The sequence below is a fragment of the Gymnoscopelus microlampas genome, assembly GCF_963454915.1.
Source record: "Gymnoscopelus microlampas genome assembly, chromosome: 5".
Classification (NCBI taxonomy): Eukaryota; Metazoa; Chordata; class Actinopteri; order Myctophiformes; family Myctophidae; genus Gymnoscopelus; species Gymnoscopelus microlampas.
In genome coordinates, this window is record NC_139942.1 from 53,145,764 (window position 1) to 53,168,263 (window position 22,500).

The window sequence follows — 22,500 nt, forward strand, 5'->3', positions numbered from 1 at the left end:
AATACTGCAAAATCTAGTAAGTAAAAGTCCAGAATTCAAAATTTACTTGAGTACAAGTACAAAAGTATTGGTATCAAAATGCACTTAAAGTAGAAAGTACTCCCTATACACAATGTCCCATTAAAAAGCAAAATGCATAACAATCTCTTGAAAATAGCAGATCTTCAAGCTCACAATGCATCGCATTGTAGATCTGCTATTTTCAAATGGACGAAATGTATATAGGGCTGAAGTGGTTAATGTATGTAATCAAAATCTACAAAGTGACTAGTAACTAAGTACCTCAAAATTGTACTTAAGTACAGTACTTGAGTAAATGTACTTAGTTACTTTACACCACTGACATTATCAGATACTATTGATGTCACTCTATTCTGGTCTGTCTCTCTCTCTCTCTCTCTCTCTCCTAAGCTTGAAACCAGCACTTAGATAAAATAAGTGCAGGTCTGTCTCTAAATGAGTCTTATAACCCAGCAGTAAGTAACACTGCTCTAACACCACCCTGGATCCCAATCTACAGCATCACACTAAAGATAAGGGTGCCATGCATGCACTCTCTAGGGTTTTTATAGGAGAAACACAGTGGCTTTTAAATGATAACGCCATAGATACATTATAATTCCACATATACTGTATATATATATATATATATATATATATATATATATATATATATATATATATATATATATATATCTCCCACAATCCCCTCTTACAGTAGTAGAAGCCCCCATGAATAAAACATCAAATCAGAGATTCCTATAGCGCACAATATTCCCTATATACAGTACCTCATGAATAATGGATCTGCTGTGGTCTTACTTATTAATATGGTGCGCAGGGGAGGGGGGGGTGGGGGGTGGCATTGAGGGAATATTGCACTAACAAACACACACGCACACGCACACACACACACACACACACACACACACACACACACACACACACACACACACACACACACACACACACACACACAACTCTCTGGAGATTTAACTAGGCCTTTGGAAGTTGGCTACTGTATCTGCTTGCTTTACATCCAAAGCCATGGATATATAAGACCTATAGTACGTTTTTTAACATCGGCCATATTAGCGCCACGATCATCATCCCGCCACGCTGGTTGCTAAGTAACTGCTGATTCTATACCAGCAGCATGATGTGTAGAGCAGTGGTTCTCTAACTTTTTCATGACAAGGACCCCCCAAAATGCATTTGGCCGCAGACCGCCCCCATCTCAAAATATTTTGTTCTAGGGACTCCCAGAAGCAAAGATTTGACAAGGTTACAATGTAAACATTCCAAAACAAACGCATTTATTACATTTGTGAAAGACAAAGATAATCATCTTTGCAACAATCAAAGATGGTTGTCATTAGGGATGCTCCGATCAGGGTTTTTTCTCTCATGATTGGCCGATACCGATCTTGTGCGTAAGGGAATTTGAATATTTCCTAAATAATTATACATCAAAACCTATGGCAAAACTCTTCCTGTGTGTGTGTGGGGGGGGAGCATGCTTGTCTAGGCCTGTCACAAAGAGGCAAAGCGATATTTTACAATATATCTGATTGACTTTTATACCACTTAAAATGGTGCAGCTCGGTCATAACAGATTGGTTTCTCCGAATCTGATAAATTGCCAATCACCAATCTAGTCATTTGGAGTGAAAATCGGCCGATTTAACCAATCAATCGGAGCACCTCTTGTTGTCATGTATAGTGTGTTTATTCTGTATTTTGTCTGTCGGGCAGAAACCTTATATCTCCATATTTCAACCTTTTTTTATATTTCTTTCGTAACTTAATGCCCTACTTCATTGTACAAGAGTGTCGAGCTGAAAATCGAGTGAAAATAGCCGGTCGTTATGAGCTTGTAGACGTGCAATCTTTCACTCTTTCTTTCTTCCATAAAGTAAGCGTTTTTGGAAACAACAGCAACCCGACAACAACGGCAACGATATCCAACTATACTCCTTCAACAGACGATACACTGAGCCTTCTCTTACTCACTATAATGCAATCAGAAAGAAGATGAGTCAAGGCCCTGTGTCTGTCTGGGAAATAAAGACAAAGCTGAGAGGAGAGAGGAACATTGTGCCAACCAACCAAACCTCTGGCTCTCTTCTTCTTCTTTTTTTTTTTCACGGCGTTGAGTGAAAGTAAAGTGATATTGATTTGTGAAGCGCGATGAGAGAAGAACAGAACATGGAGTTTGTTTGGTCACTCCTTCAGAAAAGCCCTGGAGACAGCCTGACAGACTGATCAGATAAGATAAGACCACTGACTGCATGAGGACGACTTGTTACTCAGAGCCTATAGAGTCTGGTTTATGGGAAATGTTGTTTGTTTATCACTTTGAAATCAGTGGTGGTAAATGTACTCATATCCTTTACTTAAGCAAAAGAAGTATCAATACTGCAATGTGGAAATACTCTGTTACCCAGTAAAAGTCCGGAATTCAAAATGTACTTGAGTAAGTCCAAACGTGTTGGTATCAAAATGTACTAAAAGTGCCAAAGGTAAAAGTACTCATTGTGCATAATGTCCCATTTCTCAAGTTCAAAATGTATACAAAATCCTTTTGAAAATAGCCGATCTACAAGCTCACAATGCGTCGCGATGCGACGCATTGTGAGCTTGTAGATCTGCTATTTTCAAATGGCCGAAATATCTATAGGGCTGTTCTGAAGTGGTTATCTGTGTTTAGTAACTAAAATTGTCAAATAATTGTAGTGAGAGTAAAAGTACAATATTTGCCTCTGAGGTGTAGTGGAGTAGAAGTAAAAGTAGTGAAAATTGGAAACACTCCAGTAAAGTAAAAAGGATGCCTCAAAATTGTATACTAAAAGTACAGTACTTGAGTAAATGTACTTAGTGACTTGACATGTGACATCACTGCTTGTTACTCCTCAAAGCCGGTCTGGTTTATAGGAAATGTGTTTATTTATCAGTTTGAATCAGTGGTCTTACTGGAAAGATAATGGCGTTGTAAAAGCTCAATTTGTAGAGTCCCTGTTCTCGCTCCCTTTCTCTGCACTGCGCGCGCGCGCACACGCACGCACACGCACACACACACACACACACACACACACACACACACACACACACACACACACAGTCCCCTGGTACCTTAGTGAAGAGTCTCAGTCTGTAGCTAATTAAGTCAGTTGTAGTTAATTAAGCCTGGCCGCTAATCAGAGCCATGCCGGAGACAAAACACTTTTAATTGTGTCACATTGTTACGGCTCCAGCAGAACGGAGACACAAAAACACAGTAGAACATAGTTGATATTATACACACATCTGCACTGCTAGTTAATATTATTCACACATAAGCATGGGTTGGGGGAGACAGCCTAACTAGATAACTGGGAAAGGCTATCGTAGAGGGTTATGTGGCTAATAGACACATCTGGAGTACTAGGTAATAAACTAGTACTGCAGATAATAACACCCCTGGACTACTATAGGACTGACCGTGGGTAGCTACAGGGACTTAAGTCGGGGCTTGATCAACCCCGGCTGGGTCACCTGGGCGAGGGTGTATGTTGTTGCGAGACCCGAAACACCCGTCGACTCCAGGCTACAACAATGATGATACGTCCCAGGTGCATCCATGTGATGTTTTCTTTATAATATACCCCAAAAAGAGGGTCCTGTCTTGAAAGGTATAGTTACAAATAGGGGTTCCCACCCAAAATGGGTTAAGAAAGTAGGTAGCTGATATATTGCACTTTCACCTTAGCGCTAGGTTTACTCTTAGTTGCTTGTTTTAGAACTTGCCAACCTATGTTGAATGCAATTGTAAGTCGCTTTGGATAAAAGCGTTTGCTAAATGACTGTAATGTAATGTAGGGTGAATGAATTGTGTTGGTGGGTTTAAAATCATCTAGTATTTGAACTGAAATGATGCATTGCATTTGGAACAGTGGTGGTAAAAGCACTAAACATGTTTACTTACATAAAAGTATCAATACTGCAATGTAGAAGTAAAAGTCCTAGAATTCAAAATGCACTTGAGTCAAAATACAAATGTATTGGCATCAAAATACGCATTGTGAGCTTGTAGATCTGCTATTTTCAAACAGCCAAAGTTTAAATAGGATTGAAGTGGTTAATGTATGTTTTGTAATAATAATAATCCAAATCTACAAAGTAATGTTGTCTAATAATTGTAGTGGAGTAATAAGTACAATGTTTGACCCTGAGATGTATTGGAGTGAAAGTATAAATAATCTCAAAATTGTACTGTATAACTACATTTACTTAGTTACTTTCCACCACTGCATAAACATAATGCCTGACGTTAGCACACCCACTAGTACAATACAATACAGTTATATCAGTGATTCTGCAGTCTGTGATTCCACTGAGGCATTATGTTTTGTAGGTGTTTCATAACAGAGTTCTGCATGCATACAGTGTGATCAACGTTTGCATGTGGGACTACAGATGGATATGAGCTTCTTCATATTTACATGCAATCATGTATGTTGATTGAAATGTTAATTAATGTGCACTGCACCGGAAATAAACAAATAAAGTCAAGTAATGTTATACAAACACTAATTACGTTAATTTAGGCCTAGACCTGGTCTTGTACATAGATATAGAAACCTAGATACCTCAATGGCCGCTGCAGTTCGTTGGAGCGACCTGTATCGCGGCCGCCATTTTAGAGGGGGCACGCTGCCACTCAAAGTGACCACTGGCCAATCACAGCGCGTCTAACTGACTAGTTGCTGCGCGGCTGCCTCTCAAAGGGTTAAGGGCTGGGTTACGAAAAGACCCGCCCCCACCTGCCTCTGATTGGCCTACCGAACGCCTCAGAGCAGAGTCCTGCAACGGGCGGGGTACCCGCGGATACCCGACGGGTACCCGCGGATACCCGACGGGTACCCGCGTTTGACGGGTGAAAACGGGTGAAAAATATACTTTTATAAGTTCACGGGTACAGGGACGGGCGGTTCTGAACTAAACGCGGGTGGGTAACATTTTATTGTGAAAATCAGAGAGCTCCGTTTCCGCCCAAACAACGTCACTTGTGTAACTATGCATTACACAGGCATAACTTAACACAGCACAACGGCATGGAGCATGCCAGGCTGTTATCTTGACTCACAAAAACACATTGAACATCCTGTTAAACCTTCCAAAATAAAACCATCTGACAATGTAAACAACGACACATGCGTAGTGCGTGTGTGCGCGTTCGCGCGTGTGGCTAAAGCTTGCTCCTCCGTCTTTACTTCATTTCTGAACGAACCTGACCACTGAATGTAGCTCTATTGTTGAAGGCTGCTATCTTTTTAAACACGTTTCAACACACTTTTAAATTGAGTGACTGTCTGTAGGCTATTTACATTTTACTCTGCATGTAATCACGGGTAAACGGTCGATCTACGGATCTGATTATTGACGGGCGGGGCGGGCGCGGGTTCTCAAAATTGGACCCGTGCAGGACTCAGAGCCGGAAGAGGCGTCTACCTTTATATGTCTATGGTCTTGTACACCTGAGTCTTGAGACTCACCTCTTCAGACTCCACCTAGAGCAGTGGTTTTCAACCCTTTTCATACCAAGGTCCATTATTTATTCTGCATTTGAGCCACGGACCACCATTTGATGAGATTTAGACTCTCAGACCCAAGACTTGTTTTTTTTTAATTATGTTGTCGTTGGATACGATTTTGTCCACAATTCCATGCTGTAATGATGTTTGTACCATAGGAGAGATCAAAAGAACAATTCTTTAATTAAGTAATGCAGATGTTTCACAATAATTTAACTCTTGAGAGCGTAAAATGAAACCAAATGGACCCGGGTCCATTTGGTTTCATTTTACACTCTCAAGAGTTAAAGATCTATAAGGGTCCATTTGGTTTCATTTTACGCTCTCAAGAGTTAAAGATCTATAAGGGTCCATTTGGTTACCAACTCTCCATCATTTAGCTGGGGACCACCTGGAACCCCCTCAAGGACCACTGGTGGTCCCTGGACCGCTGGTTGAAAACCCCTGAGTGTAGCATGCAGTAGTGGAAGAAGTACTCAGATATTTTACTCAAGTAAAAGTAGCAATATCACAATGTAGAAATACTCTGTTACAAGGCCTGTGTTCAAAATGTTACTTGAGTTACAACACCACTGGTAGCACCAGTAAGTCGCTCTGGTTAAGAGCGTCTGCTAAATGACTGAATTATAAATTATATGACGACCAATATTCAGTATTCACAGTGAAATGTGTGTCCTCCTCCTGCAATACACAGACCCTTACAGGTCCATTTTTATTTTGCAGTGAAGGAATAATAAATAATAATAGCCCCTGTACAGTACCTCAGTCAGAGGAAGAGGAAGAGGTGTGTGTGTGTGTGTGTGTGTGTGCGTGTGCGTGTGCGTGTGCGTGTGCGTGTGTGTGTGTGTGTGTGTGTGTGTGTGTGTGTGTGTGTGTGTGTGTAACCGTGTGTCCTTGTCAGCTGCAATTGGCTGTTTGAATGCCTTCTACCACAGAGATAATGAGTACTAAAAGGGAGGACACAGAACTATTACATTGCCCGTTCAAGTCTGTTCAAGTCTGTTCAAGTCTGTTCAAGGTGGGAATAGTCATTTTCATGCCACCTTTTCAGAGTCGCCGACTTAGGATATTGAAATGACCCGTAATAATCCTGTAAGTTACAGACCTGTAAGGGTCCATTTGGTTCCTAACTAAAATGTCGCGTACTCTGATTAGTCTTACTGACAACTATCATCTCAAGGTGTGTGTGTGTGTGTGTGTGTGTTAGGGCTGTCAACTTTCCTCAGATATGATATTCGAATATGGTTCTTAAAAAATTGCATATATTCGAATATTATTATTATTATAAAATAATATATATATATATCTTTTTTTCAAAAACAAATTATTTTAAACTTGTTTTTGTTGACAGAAATAGTACAAAAAACAATGTATGGAGTGCTCGGATCCAATAAAACATATATTTTGTTTGTTTTTATAACTTCATACATTGTTTTTTGTATTATCCTTGTCAAATAAACATAAAAAAAAAAAAAAAAAACGTTTTTAATTTTTTTCTTTTTAAATTCGAATAATATTTTGATATATTTTCATATTCAAATATACATATTTTCCCAATATTCAAATAATATTCGAATATTGAATATTCGTTTGACAGCCCTAGTGTGTGTGTGTGTGTGTGTGTGTGAGAGAGAGAGAGAGAATGAGAGAAAGGGAGACAGATGAAATTACATCATGAAGTTACGTTTTGTAACTTTAGCATTCAGCGCTTTAGCCAACAAGAACAACAACTGAGTGGGTTATTCAAATGTAGCGTTTGGAAACACAGCCTTTATGTCTCTACTGCTGTTCGCTGAAGGAAAACGCCTCAATAGTCAGAGCTTAGTCAGAGCTTCTGTGACTGACTGCAGGCTGCTCTGTCCTCAGTACAGTTTGTGTTGTAGATACATTCTGAAATAAATGCGTAGGCTATTAGTTGTAATGGACAGAATCTCTATACCAACGTATACCATACTTCAACGTTTTCAGGCCATTGACCCCCTAGCTGAGAGAGAGATGAAGCAGGGACCCCCCCTACTCTATATTGTATAAAATTGTGTTTCAGATTAAAGTTTTTTTTTGTACTTAGTCTGCACTTTTTTCCCTCTACACCTATAGCCTCTTTGCCAAAAATAGCCGATCTACAAGCTCTCAACGCCTCGCAGCGCAAGGCGTTGACAGCTTGTAGATCTGCTATTTCCGGCTAATGTTCCCCTCAGAACAGGAATTCTAGGGTTGAAGTGGTTAATGTAAAAAAACTAAATCATATCACACAAAGATTTGGCGGACCCCCTATAGTAGCTCTGAGGATCCCCTAGGGGTCCCGGACCCCCTGTTGAAGACCCTTGCTCTATACCCACAACCGCTGTCAAACGCTCACACTGTTGTGTTACAAAGGAAAAGGGAAAGTGCGATATATACAGTACAATGGACAATATAGAATGTATATGATGTATAGCACAATAGACAGAATATAGTAGTAAAGTATAGCACAGTGTCTCCTGACACTCTGCTTGTTTCAGTGTGTTTTACTGGAGCTACAATCCTAGAGTAATTATAAACCAACTTGTATAATTACCATTCTGACTGCCAATGAAAGACAATACGCTTAATCAAGAAAGGAGTCAGTTCATCTCTTGCACTGCTGTATCACGCACGCACGCACGCACGCACGCACGCACGCACGCACGCACGCACGCACGCACGCGCACGCGCACACGCACACGCACACACACACACACACACACACACACACACACACACACACGATAAATATTACATGTTGTCTAGTCTTTACCATATTAGCAAGCAGTCTGTCTGTCTAAGCCTTTCTCCCTCCCTCCCTCACACACACACACACGCACACGCACAAGATCTTCTTACCTGATTGGTTGAGCCAAAGTCCAGTCCGGTGTCTGGCATGCCCAGGAACATGGTGTCACCATCCAACTGTAACAACAACAACAACACCTTATTAACAACAACAAATAACTAGAGTACAGCTCCTAACACGATAAACACAAGACAAGACATTAACTAATGGTGACTGTATTGTTCCCACAAGCAAGAACACATTCGGACAGTCTGCCTTCTCAGTTAAGGGGGCAACCCTTTGGAACTCTTTGCCTACGGTTCTAAAACTAGAGACCGATGGTAATGTGTTTGCAGTCAACACATTGACTGCCAGTCGCGTAGACCTACACGAACCTATTTAAAGCCGCCACGTGCCAGTCGCGTAGACCTATGCGAAGTGGTGTTTTTTTTATTTGTTTTGAAATAAAGTTCACATTGCACTTTTTTAAATTTTCGATACGGCACATTTCATTGTAGCACCACCGGAAACGGAATTATCCGGGATCCGGTTTTGCCGATCCCGCCGGCCTCCGTTCTAATGACGAAACTGAAACGGCATTTTCTCTTTGTAGTTTTTCTCCTCGCTGATCACTGTTTAACATAAACCGTTCTAACTACAACATGGCGATTCCGTTTGACACGTGGTTTTCACCGGTCGAAGCAGTCACATCTCCGCGATGTTTACAAACAGTCTAGAGCTCAATCTTAAGGATTTTAACGAGGTCTATGGCGACATGAAAAATAAAAAAAAAACAATAAAACGCTGGCACTGGTAAGTACATTATGAGATTAACCTCTGGCATGGAATGTGTTAACAGAGGACTCAAATGATGGTTGAAATCAAATCAACTGTGCTCACATGTATATTAGTTACTGATTGGTTATCTGAATGATTATGTCTTTTTTGTTTTCACGAGTAATGTTGGGTTTTGTTTTGATAATGTTAATTATTAGTATATATTTTTCTTGTACCTGATTGGGTTTTAGATTGGTGCTATACTGTACATTAGAGGAGCTTCCTGTGGACAGGTGTTGAAACTTAGCACTTGTGCTATATACACTGTAAACAAAAGATCTGGTTCGTCCAATGTATTTGTGATGTCCACATCGAATAAATAAATCATATCATATCATATGACCTATAATACCCATCAGCGAACACAGAAGAAAACAAACCAAGGATGCCAGCAGTGGTGGAGGGAGTACTCAAGACTTTTTACTTGAGTAAAAGTATCAATACCACCATGTAGAAATAATAATCTGTTACAAGTAAAAGTTTGGTATTCAAAATTCACTTCAGTAGAAGTACAAAAGTATTGGCATCAAAATATACTTAAGTGCTAAAAGTAAAAGTCCTCATTTTGCACAATATCCCATTTCACATGTTTCCAAATGTATACAAATCCATTGAAAATAGCAGATCTACAAGCTCACAACGTGTCGCGATGCGACACGTTGTGAGCTTGTAGATCGGCTATTTTCAAATAGCCATGGCTGAAGTGGTTAATGTATGTTTGTTTTTCAAAGTAACTAGTAATTTGAAGTTTTCAAATAATTGTAGAGGATACAATATTTGCCACCTGAGATGTAGTGGAGTAGAAGTACTGAAAATTGGAAAAACACACATCAAAATGGTACTAAGGGTACAGTACTTGAGTACATGTACTTAGCTACTTTCCTCCACGGGATCACGTGAGAAACCATTTTGAACCCTTAGCCATTTGGCTGTAATGCCCATACAGTATGATCTCCATTACATGTCATTCAAATGGGTTAAAATGCTAGTCTAAGCGAAGAGCATTTTGTTTTAATCAATGGCAACTCTGTCCAACAAGCAGCTGTTTATTAGTGTTCATTAGCCTAATCGCAGAGGGAGATGGAACGAAGCGAGAGGAGAGAGAAGAGAGAGAGAGGGGAGAGAGAGGAGAGAGAGAGAGAGAGAGGAGACAACAACAAAAAATACAGACTGTTCAGATTTTGATCTTAACAGTTTAAACTCTGCTGTAAATCGTTGCTGTCAGGCAGACACCTCTTATCTCCATAATCTAACCGTTTGTGTTTTTCGTAAAATAATGGCCGACAGAGATGATATACTTTGGGGTGAAGGGCTTTAGTCTATAGCCTGCTTGGCCCCTTACTTTTTCTCCTCTATACATCAAATGCCTTTGCCAAAAATAGCCGGCGCACATCATTGTGAGCTTGTAGACCTGCTATTTTCGGGCCAGAATATTTGCCTGAATGTTTGCCTATTATTTATGACATGCCCAGAATAATGACTCTATAGGTTCATGTTGTTAAAACTGAAGTGTCTTTTCAAAGTCTGAAAGAAATTGTCAGCGGCTCTCGGATCAAAACGAGACCCTGGCCATAATGCTGGTAGCACAGAAACGTGGACTTTAGAGGGACTCGTGACTCAAGAGGGGGGTTTGTTTGTGAGTCTTGTCTTCAGCACTGAAGACAGAGGAGATGGAGAAAACGGATAAAGTGGCGATGGAGAGAATCCCATCCCAGAGGGTTCTATATCTTTATTTGGATTTCACATTATCTTCCAGATAATGGGAATCTATGCTGCCACCAAAACGCTGAATGCCTTACCAAAAGCCATTTAAGATCTCCACTCCCTATTACACCCAAACTCAAAACTAACTATCCATTAAAAAATAGCAGATCTACAAGCTCATAGCGTGGCACCGAGTGCCACGCTACGAGCTTGTAGATCTGCTATTTCTTTTTTATTATCATGAAAATCTGTGCGAATCTTTGAATATATGTGTTTTTTAAAGCGAACATTTTTAACTCAAATCTTTGCTTTTGGGGGGTTCTACAAATGTCTTCTAGATCCTAACAGTAGAAAAAAAACATGACGAATAAACAGTAACAGTGGACAGAGCTATTAGTTTGAAAGGTTCATCAATGCGTGTTTATATGCTTGCATGTTCGTTGGCCAAGTTACATAGTATAAAGTATTATATAAAACAGTGTACTATATACAGTAGTATGCTATATAGAGCAATGGTTCTCAAACTTTTTCATGTCAAGGACCCCCAGATTGACACTTATTAGCCTGCGGACCCCCATTTGAAAAGATATGTCAAGGACCCCCATAAGGGAAGATTTTTACGGCTCTATAGCAGTGATTCTCAACCATTTTAATTTCAAGGACCCCCCTGTTTGACACGCATTAGGCTACGGATCCCCATTTAATGGCATTTGTATCTCTGGGACCCCAATTTATATTGTAAAATCAGTGTTAAGTTAACTCTGAGAGTGTTACTCTCTCAGACCCATAAGGGTCTATTTGGTTCCTAAATCTATAATTTAGCTGGGGACACCCTGGAACTCTGTCAAGGACCCCTGGGGGTCCCCGGACCCCACTTTGAGAACCAATGATGTAACAGGAAATATATAGGATATAAATATAGGATGATGGCTGTCCATCACTTCACATACAGTGGATAAAATATGAGCCAGAATCTATAAGCATTACCTCTACTCCCCTGGTCTCATCTTTCCTCTCTTTTTTTCCCTCTCTTCTCCTCTCTCCTCTCTACTTCTCACTTTACTCCCTTCTTTATTTCTCCTGCCGTCTGTTTGTCAGCCTCCTTCACCTCCTTCTCTCTCCCTGTATCACTCTGACATGTCTGCTATTAGTTCACACACTAATTACAGACCACAGTACTACAGGAGGAGGAGAGGCTGTCATGTCACTCCGTGCCTCTCTCTGTGTGTGTGCGTGTGTGTGCGTGTGCGTGTGCGTGTGCGTGTGCGTGCGCGTGTGCGTGTGTGTGTGTACGCGCGCGCGTGTGTGCGTGCATGCGTGCGTGATACTCTGTTACTCTGTTAGTAAGTAAAAGTCCTGTAAAAAAAAAATATATATATATACACTAATTATGCAGAAATGTCCCATTTCAAATCTTTTAAAAATAGCAGATCTACAAGGTCGCAACGTGTCGCATCGTGATGTGTTGTTGTGGGCTAGTGGATCTGCTATTTTCAAATAACTTAAATATATAGGGCTTAAGTGGTTAATACGCGTTTTATAATAAGAATCTAAATCTACAAAGTAAGTAGTAACTAACGTTTTCAAATAATTGTAGTGGAGTAAAAGCCCAATATTTGCCTATATAGATATATAGTGGGGTAAAAGTAAAATTGAAAATTGGAAATACTCCAGTAAAGTAAAAAAACAATACCTCAGAATTGCACATAAGTACAGTACTTGAATACATGTACTTAGTTACTTTCCACCACTGATAGAGGGACAGCCAAAGGACAGAACTAAAAGACATTTTAGCATTTCATTTCACATTCAAATGAACTCCTTGTAACTACAAACACTACACAGACAAATCCTGAGTTCAAAATGAACCCAAAGTAGGCCATTATCTCAGCAGCAGCTCACCGACTGCCGCGTGATGAGCTTGTAGATCTGCTATTTTTGAATAGCCCAAAGTATAAAATAATGGTTAAAGCTAAAAAATCTATAATGACACAGTATGCGTTCCCGGAGGGAATGGATTAACCCATTAAGACCTGGAACTGTGTCATTTTTAGATTTGAGCTAAAAAGCCATATTTTACACTTTTGGCTATTCAAAAATAGCAGATCTACAAGCTCATAGCGCGGCACCGAGTGCCGCGCTACGAGCTTGTATATCTGCTATTTTTGAAAATTTGTGAAAATGTGTGCAAATCTTTGAATATATACATTTTTAAAGCGAACATTTTTAACTCAAATCTTTGCTTCTGGGGGGTCCCTGGAACAAAATATTTTGATGGGGGTCAGCGGCCAAATACATATCATTTTGGGGGTCCTTGACATGAAAAAGTTTGAGCACCACTGATATAGAAACGTACGTTTTTTTTTCAGAAAACTGTCGGGATTTAGGAGACATGTAGAATCGGCTTCAGGTCTCAAAGGGTTAAGCGTCCGACCACTGAGCTTATCAAAACTAACTTCATCCACTGATTCAGATCATATCTGAAGTCCCTATTCAAATGGATCCTGAATCATATATTCAAATCGTCGACGTTTTGTGTCGCGTGTGACTGGCACAAGGCCAGGATGGGCATGAACAAACACTTGGATAAACATTTGAACAGGTGGGCAGAGAAATACACACACCACACACACACACACACACACACACACACACACACACACACACACACACACACACACACACACACACACACACACACACACACACACACACACACACACACACACACACACACACACACACACACAGGTGGATACACAGGTATATAGCTCTCCTCCTCCTCCTCTCCATTCGCCAGCTGCTGGCCATTATGCAAATGAGGGGTGTCACGTTACAAAGTCAACAGAAACGCAAAAACACATTCATGGGTAACCTACTGTATTCTGTAATGTCACACGCACACACACGCACGCATGCACGCACACACACACACACACACACACACACACACACACACACACACACACACACACACACACACACACACACACACACACACACGTACACACACAGAGAAGCGTGCTGGCGTATGGCCATAAATTGAATTATTAATGTCTTCGATGGAAAAAACTGCATAGATTGATACAGAACATAACTTTGCTGTCAGGCAAAAACCGTTTATCTACACATTTTAACGTTATATGTATTTTTTTGTCTTTAGTAAATGAACGCCGTACTTGTTCATACTACAGCGTCACACAGAAATAGCAGATCTACAAGCTTAAAACGCAAAAAGAGAAGAGAAGAGAGATGTGGTTGTCAATTTGACCTATCCAATTACTCTGGACACGGGCTGTTCTGCACACACACACACACAGGCACGTGCGTGGGGCGTGCACACACACACAAACACACAACAAGAAGAACAATATTTACATGGAATGAACTTGCAGTTTTTCTGTAACAAAGTGTTACAAACTGCTTTTCAAGCAATATAAATGCATGACATTGTAGAACTCTAGCAACAGCACAAAACTACACTAGTATGCAGTATATTCTTCTGACCACCGTCTTTTAAGAAGTGATTTAAAATATGAATGTGGTTTCAGGCTGAGCTTTAGGTGTTTGGGAATCCAGTGAATGTCAGCACTATCCTAATTATTATAACTTATACTAATAATAATCAGTGGTGGAAGAAGTACTCAGATATTTTACTTAAGTAAAAAAGGCAATACCAGAATATAAAAATACTCTGTTACAAGTAAAAGGCCTGTGTTCAAAAGGAAACAAATAGAGATAGTGTGATGAAGAAAATAGAGATAGTGTGATGAAGAATAGAGAGATAGTGTGATGAAGAATAGAGAGATAGTGTGATGAAGAATAGAGAGATAGTGTGATGAAGAATAGAGAGATAGTGTGATGAAGAATAGAGAGATAGTGTGATGAAGAATAGAGAGATAGTGTGATGAAGAAGAATAGAGAGATAGTGTGATGATTTCCTCTCATCAAGCTCTAGATGTGAGAGACAGAGTGGAACCTATTTCACTCTCCATCAACCTTCAGAGAGACAGAGAGAGAGAGAGAGAGAGAGAGAGAGAGAGAGAGAGAGAGAGAGAGAGAGAGAGACACAGAGAGAGACACAGAGAGAGAGAGAGAGAGAGAGAGAGAGAGAGAGAGAGAGAGAGAGAGAGAGAGAGAGAGACAGAGAGAGACACAGAGAGAGAGAGAGAGAGAGAGAGAGAGAGAGAGAAAATGGTGGAAAAAGTACTCGCATGTTTTACTTAAGTAAAAGTGTCAATACTGCAATGTAGAAATACTCTGTTACAAGTAAAAGTCCGGAATTCAAAATGTACTTGAGTAAAAGTATTTTCATCAAAATGTACTCAAAATGTATAGAGAGACAGACAGACAGACAGACAGACAGACAGACAGACAGACAGACAGACAGACAGACAGAGGGAGGGAGGGAGGGAGGGAGGGAGGGAGATGCATCTCTACAGTGCAAAATGCTGCATGGTGATGTAACTCTTGAGGATGAAGATGTGGTGGACCACCACAACACCATTGTGTGGGTCGCTGTGATAAAAAAGACCACTCAGCATTTCACATTGTAGAGACAATTGAATTTACAACGTAAGCATTTAGCATAGACGCTCTTAATCCAGAATGACTTGCAGTAAGCAAGGAAAAACACAAGGAAATACATCAAATGCATAGAAGTTGTAAGCTAGAATCATAGGTAAACCAAGAACTTATCATCAGTTTAAGCAGTATAATATCATTTTTTTTAAATCAATAATCTTTACATTGAAACTATACACGCTATAGCATTGGTTCTCAAAGTTGGGTCCGGGCCCCCCAGAGGTCCTTGAGGGAGTTCCAGGGGGTCTCCAGCTAAATGATAGATAATTAGGAACCAAATGGGCCCTTATGTGGGTCTGTAACTCTGAGAGTGTATAGGCTACAAAACGAACGAAATGGACGGGTCCATTTGGTTCCATTTGTACACTCTCAGAGTTAAATTAACATTGATTTTACAATATAAATTGGGGTCCCAGAGATAGAAATGCAATTAAATGGGGGTCCGTAGCCTAATGCATGTCAAACTGGGGCTAAAATGGTTGAAAATCACTGATAAAGCCGTAAAAATCTTCTCTTATGGGGGTCCGTGCCTGGCAAATATTTTCAAATGGGGGTCCGCGGGCTACTAAGTGTCAAGTTGGGGGTCCTTGACATGAAAAAGTTTGAAAACCACTGCACTATAGGATGCCAGGTCTATAAAATGAACCTGTTTACATAACACGCTATCTTAAGTTACATCTTAGCCTTTACATAAGACTGCAAGGTCATCAGGGCTAGGTCAAGTGCTACGGGCTAAGGTGGAGTCTGAAGAGGTGACTTTTCAGAGTACAGGGGGGGGGATTGGGAGCAGTGTTGATTTCGTCGACTAAAACTATGACAAATAAGTTACGTCGGTGACCTTTTCTCACTGACGAAGACTAAATAAAAACCAAGCTACGATGACTAAAACTAAGACTAAATATATTGACAATTTTGTCAATATCCGAGTGGTTGCGCTCGGGTGTTGCGCTCTGAAACTAGCCGATCTACAAGCTCACAACGCGTCGCGCTGCGACGCGTTGTGAGCTTGTAGATCTGCTATTTTCAGCATGCGACCAAGTGTGAAATCAGCCATTACAACGCCATCAAAGGCACCACCACAATACATTTTAGTCGACTAAATCAACTGTAGATTTAGTCGACTATAATCTTATGATATTTAGTCCACTAACACTAGAATAAAACTAAAACATTTCAGGTGACTAAAATATCACTAAAACTAAAACAGAATTTTATTCAAAAGACTATGACTAACACAAAATCAAAAATTTGCTGTCAAAATCAACACTGATTGGGAGTGAGTCTGCAGTTCTAACTGCAATGGGGAGTTTGCTCCACAGTTTGGGACCCAGAAGGGAGAAGAGTCTGTGGAGGTGTGGAGCGTTGTAGAGAGAGAGAGAGAGAGAGAGAGAGAGAGAGAGAGAGAAGAGAGAGAGAGAGAGAGAGGGAGAAGTTGAAGGAGGCCCAAAGTAAAACCTGTATCCTTTTGAAGGCTCTGAGGGATTGTGACTGGCTGGCCCTCATTTTGGTCCTTTCATCTAAATTTTAAAATATATCAACCACTTGTCTTGAACCCCAGCATTCATACATATTCTGAATAGCAGGTCTACAAGCGCATGCGTTGTGAGCTTGTAGAACGGCATTCTTTTTGGCAAAGAGACTTGGTGTAGACAGAAAAAGTGGTCATAAGTACAGAGACGACTCCAGTTTACAAAGTCTAGAGGGCTAAAGCCTCACTATGTAACTTTAGTTCATGTCTCACCTACACACAAGATCTGACACAAATTTTGACCTGATGGTCAAGATTCAATGTATCCCCCTGAACAAGCAGGCAGGCTCTATTATAGCTATTAAAAAAAAATCATGCCGTTAGCAATCTGGGAACCCAGAGCCAAATGAGAAGGAAAAACAGCGCCCTCTGCTGTTTGTACTAACTCAGTTGGCTCTGGGACAAAGACGACGGAGCACCCGTGCGCAAGGAAACCAGGGTTTTGGTCTGTATTCAGCGTTTCACTTCCGGTGGTGCAACCATGTTTTCATTCCCACTAACAAAACACTAACACCACTTCTCCCAGAGAACATGGATGGTTTTGGTTATAAGCCCACTTGTTTCTATGATGAAAGAGCAAGTTAAAATGTGAATATCTTTCCGTGGTTTTGTCTGCTCCGCGGACGCTATTGTTAAATTAGTTTCGGTTTGTTTCGAGTGGGGAAGGATCGGCGGACGCGTGAATCCCGCCCACTACATTTGATTGGGTAAAGCGCGGCCTGCTTCCTGATCTGAAGGCACGCCCACTTGTATAGGCCAGTGTGTACACGTTATGACGAACCTTCACGACAGATTCCAACGCAGAGCAGAATCTGTTCTTGAGAGATTATGCCGTTAGAAACCGAGTTCCAAATCCAGGGTAGAAGAGGAAAGTTACGTAGTGCAGCTTTAAGTTGCATGGCAGTGTCTATAGCATTGGTTCTCAAAGTGGGGTCCGGGGACCCCCAGGGGTACTTGAGGGGGTTCCAGGGGGTCCCCAGCTAAATGATAGACAGGAACCAAATGGACCCTTATGGGTCTGTAACTCAGAGAGTGTACAAATGGAACCAAATGGACCCTCACGGGTCCATTTGGTTCCATTTGTACACTATCAGAGTTAGATTAACATTGATTATACAATATACATTGGGGTCCCAGAGTTAGAAATGCCATTAAATGGGGGTCCGTAGCCCTAATGCATGTCAAACTGGGGGTCCTTGAAATTAAAATGGTTGAGAATCACTGCTAGAGAGCCATAAAAACCTTCTCTTGTTGGGGTCCCTGGCTTATCTTTTGAAATGGGGGTCCGTGGGGTAATAAGTGTCTATTTGGCGGCCCTTGACATGAAAAAGTTTGAGAACCACTGGTCTATAATAGTACGCACCACAAATTAGTTGAGTTTAGATCGGCTATTTTCGGCGCGTGAGGCACCGGCACACAGCGAAAGGATAGATCATCACACACTGTGGTCACAGCACAGCTCCTGTATTAATTACTCATTATTAGCAAAGAAAAAAATAGATCAAACAATTAATTAATCAAGAAAACCATTAACATCAGTGTCAACACATTGTTCTGCCGCCTGCGTTTTGTTGAGTGAAGAAACTACTTGGTTCTCGTACGAGTAGATATAATATTGGATTATGGCACTCAAATGTTTTCAGATCAATAATAATGCTGCTAATAATTCATATCTGTTGACAGTATCCCCTCTCTAGTGTGTGTGTGTGTGTGTGTGTGTGTGTGTGTGTGTGTGTGTGTGTGTGTGTGTGTGTGTGTGTGTGTGTGTGTGTGTGTGTGTGTGTGTGTGTGTGTGTGTGTGTGTGTTGCTGTGAGAGAAGCAAGGGTTGTTGTCAAACCAAATTATAGTCTCTCCATTTCTTGTCCTCTCCGTCTATGCATTCTCTCTCTCTCTATCTCTCTCTCTCTCAATGTTTGTGTGTGTGTGTGTGTGTGTGTGTGTGTGTGTGTGTGTGTGTGTGTGTGTGTGCGCCAGTGTCAGTGTGTGTATATGTGTGCGTGTGTGTGTATATGTGTGCTCATGGGTGTATATGTGTGTGCGTGCGTGCGTGTATGTGTGTGTATATGTCTGTATATGTGTGTATATGTGCGTGTGTGTGTGCGTGTGCGTGTGCATGTGCGTGTGTGTGTGTGTGTGAAGCTAAGGTTTGAATAACAAGCAGCTAGCTAAGTGGGTCAGGGTCGGAGAGAGAGAGAGAAAGGGAGGGAGGGGGAGGGGAGAAAGAGAGAGAGAGAGGGAAGGAGCAGAGAGGAGAGCGGGGGGGGGGGGGTGAAGTAGAATGGGCAAGGAGGAGGGGGGGGGCTAAAAGAATGACAGACAAGGACAGAGGAGAAGAGAGAAAGAAACACGTGGAAAAGACAGAAAAAATGGTAAAAGAGGGTTGAGAGATGAAAGACAATAGACAGGTAGAGAGAGATAAGAAAACAACATGAGGAGAGAGAGAGAGAGAGAGAGAGAGAGAGAGAGAGAGAGAGAGAGAGAGAGAGAGAGAGAGAGAGAGAATTGAATAAGCAAACTAACTGTATTTCTTGTCACTGTATTTAGTCAATTAATCTGTCAAGTTATTTGATTTGTTTGTGTTGCTCAATTAGTATGGTTGCTGTCAGGGTGGAAAGCTTATATCTCCACGATTCAACTTTTTAACGTTGTTTTTTCCGTAAATAAATACACAACTTGGTCAAACTACAGTGACACACAAAAGTAACAAAAAATAGCAGATGTACAAGCTCAAAACACGTCGCATCGCGACGTGTTTTGAGCTTGTACATCTGCTATTTTTGCTTACATTTTTTTATCCTTCCAGATGCAAAGATTTGAGTTAAAATTATTTTTCACTATTTTTTTCTCAAAAATATCAGATACACAAACTCATAGCGCAAGCTTGTATATCTGCTGTTTTTAAATAGCCAAAGACATCTAAAAAAGACACAGATGCGTTCCAGGATTGAATGGTCCCTAAACAAGATAAATCTCTAAATCTACCGGCTAAGATTGCCATGGAATTCGCTGTGTACCTTCTTGCTCCCCGGAGGATGTCCCCTAGTTAGTACCCCCGGTTGTTTTTTTTCTAGGAGGGCCAGCCTTAAGGACCAAAATGTCCTCTTTGCACTCAGGATAATCGTCTCTCTGTCGGGTTTGGACCTCATATATCTCCAAAAACTGTTACTTTTCAGGATTCAAATTAAAACAATAGCAAAAGCAGCAGATCTACAAGCTCGAAACGAGCTTGTAGATCTGCTACATCATTGTAGATCTGCTACTTTTGATGTACAGTAGCAGCAATTGTGAAAATTGCAAGTGTAGCAGCAATTGTGAAAACAGCCGATCCACAAGCTTGTAGATTGGCTATTTTTGACACTTTCTTATTTGACAATTTGCCCAATGATTGACCAATTTTAATAGTACAGTTTGTTGATGATTACTTTTGATGCAGTAATTTTCTTATTTTTTTAGGTATTAAAAACGTTTAACTTCACTGTCATCAGAGGTAAGAGGTTGTTCTACTCCGACAGCAACGATATGGGACAGGGGGGAATATAATAAGCAGGTATTTCACCTCTTTGACACAGGTGTCATGTTGGACATGGACAGTTAAGAGCCAGTGGGTCCAAACACTGGAATGCAGCCCTGAATGCAACGAACGCATCCACAACTCACAGGCTGTCTGAGTCAGCCTCCGGGGTGTACACATCCACAACTCACAGGCTGTCTGAGTCAGCCTCCGGGGTGTACACATCCACAACTCACAGGCTGTCTGAGTCAGCCTCCGGGGTGTACACATCCACAACTCACAGGCTGTCTGAGTCAGCCTCCGGGGTGTACACATCCACAACTCACAGGCTGTCTGAGTCAGCCTCCGGGGTGTACACATCCACAACTCACAGGCTGTCTGAGTCAGCCTCCGGGGTGTACACATCCACAACTCACAGGCTGTCTGAGTCAGCCTCCGGGGTGTACACATCCACAACTCACAGGCTGTCTGAGTCAGCCACAGACACAGTATGCGTTTCCCGGTTTGAATGGGTTAACACTATGGAATGGAAAGGCTTCAAACTGTATACACACCAGGATTGTGTGTGTGTGTGTGTGTGTGTGTGTGTGTGTGTGTGTGTGTGTGTGTGTGTGTGTGTGTGTGTGTGTGTGTGTGTGTGTGTGTGTGTGTGTGTGTCTGTGTGTGTGTGTGTGTGTGTGTGTGTGTGTGTGTGTGTGTGTGTGTGTGTGTGTGTGTGTGTGTACGTGTACGTGTGCGCTTCAACAGTTGTTGTAATGGTTTCATTCAGCAACTGCAGTTCGTCTGACCCGTCAATCCGTCACCATGGTAACAATATGAAACAGATTTTTCACAAGCCACAGAATATCCGCCATGACTGTAGCTGTATAGATTAGTACTGTGTGTGTGTGTGTGTGTGTGTGTGTGTGTGTGTGTGTGTGTGTGTGTGTGTGTGTGTGTGTGTGTGTGTGTGTGTGTGTGTGTGTGTGTGTGTGTGTGTGTGTGTGTGTGTGTGTGTGTGTGTGTGTGTGTGTGAGAGAGAGAGAGACTGGATGAGTGAACTTGTGTATTAATTTGAGTGTGCGTGTGTGCGTGCGGGTGGGTGTGCGTGTGGTATGCGTGCACGTGCGTGCGTGCTAATGCATGCCGACAGACTTTCCAATAACAACTGTCATTCTTCATAGGAAATTACTCCGATGGAGCTTTTTTTCAATCTTACTTCTAGTTTCCTTCCTTTTTAAAGAAGGTTAACCATATTTCGATATTATTCACCTTTAGTTCTTTTACTGTAAAAGACACAACAGAGAGGGAGAATTCACACCGTGGGCCAGTGGGCAAACCACACGTGGTTAAAATTGCCTAGGAGGTGGGTCGCCGGTGGCTGGCAGACGTCACAAACGTAACATCCGCACTACGAGACGCACCGTTTGCTCCGATCCACACCAAGTATGGCGCAACCACTGTTCAGGAGTCTGCCGTCAGAATAGCCACAACAGGGGCCACATGTGGCCCCTGCCAGGGGCCCAGCCAGGCACCCCTGGGGGCCACAAGTGTACCGTTACTTCGATCCCTATAAAACTTGGCACAAACACTTGTTCAGGGGCCTGCCATGACAATAGTCCCACCAGGGGCCACGCCAGCGGCTACTGGGGGCCACAGGCACACCGTTTGCTCTAATCCTCACCAAACCTCGGCACAAACGCTGTTTATAGATCTGTCACCACAATAGTCACACTAAAAAAAATAACATCAGTGTGTAACACAACACTTCAAATGGCTATAACTCAATGACCATTTCTTTGCTCGGCACAATATATGGCTGCGTTTGAAGGCCACATGGTGGACCTGAAAACCTAGATATCAACATGAGCCGTCAGCAGGACATATGAGAGTGGATGGACGTTGCCAGCGATTCCGAGCGTTTTCACTAACCTTTGAAAAATCATAGAATATTATTCTTGACAACAATCCACACGCCGATCACTTTAGAAG

The 22,500-nt window shown here is 41.6% G+C and overlaps 1 protein-coding gene across 1 annotated transcript in view; it reads right to left on the reverse strand.

The window, feature by feature from the left end:
• tox (thymocyte selection-associated high mobility group box) overlaps positions 1-22,500 on the reverse strand; it is a gene marked incomplete at its 3' end in the record, with an annotated part of 72,161 nt that overhangs the window by 31,350 nt on the left and 18,311 nt on the right. Inside the window, exon 2 of the mRNA XM_084056990.1 lies at positions 8,436-8,501. Within this exon, the coding sequence (XP_083913116.1) occupies positions 8,436-8,501 (66 nt within the window). The remainder of the gene's footprint in view (positions 1-8,435; positions 8,502-22,500) is intronic.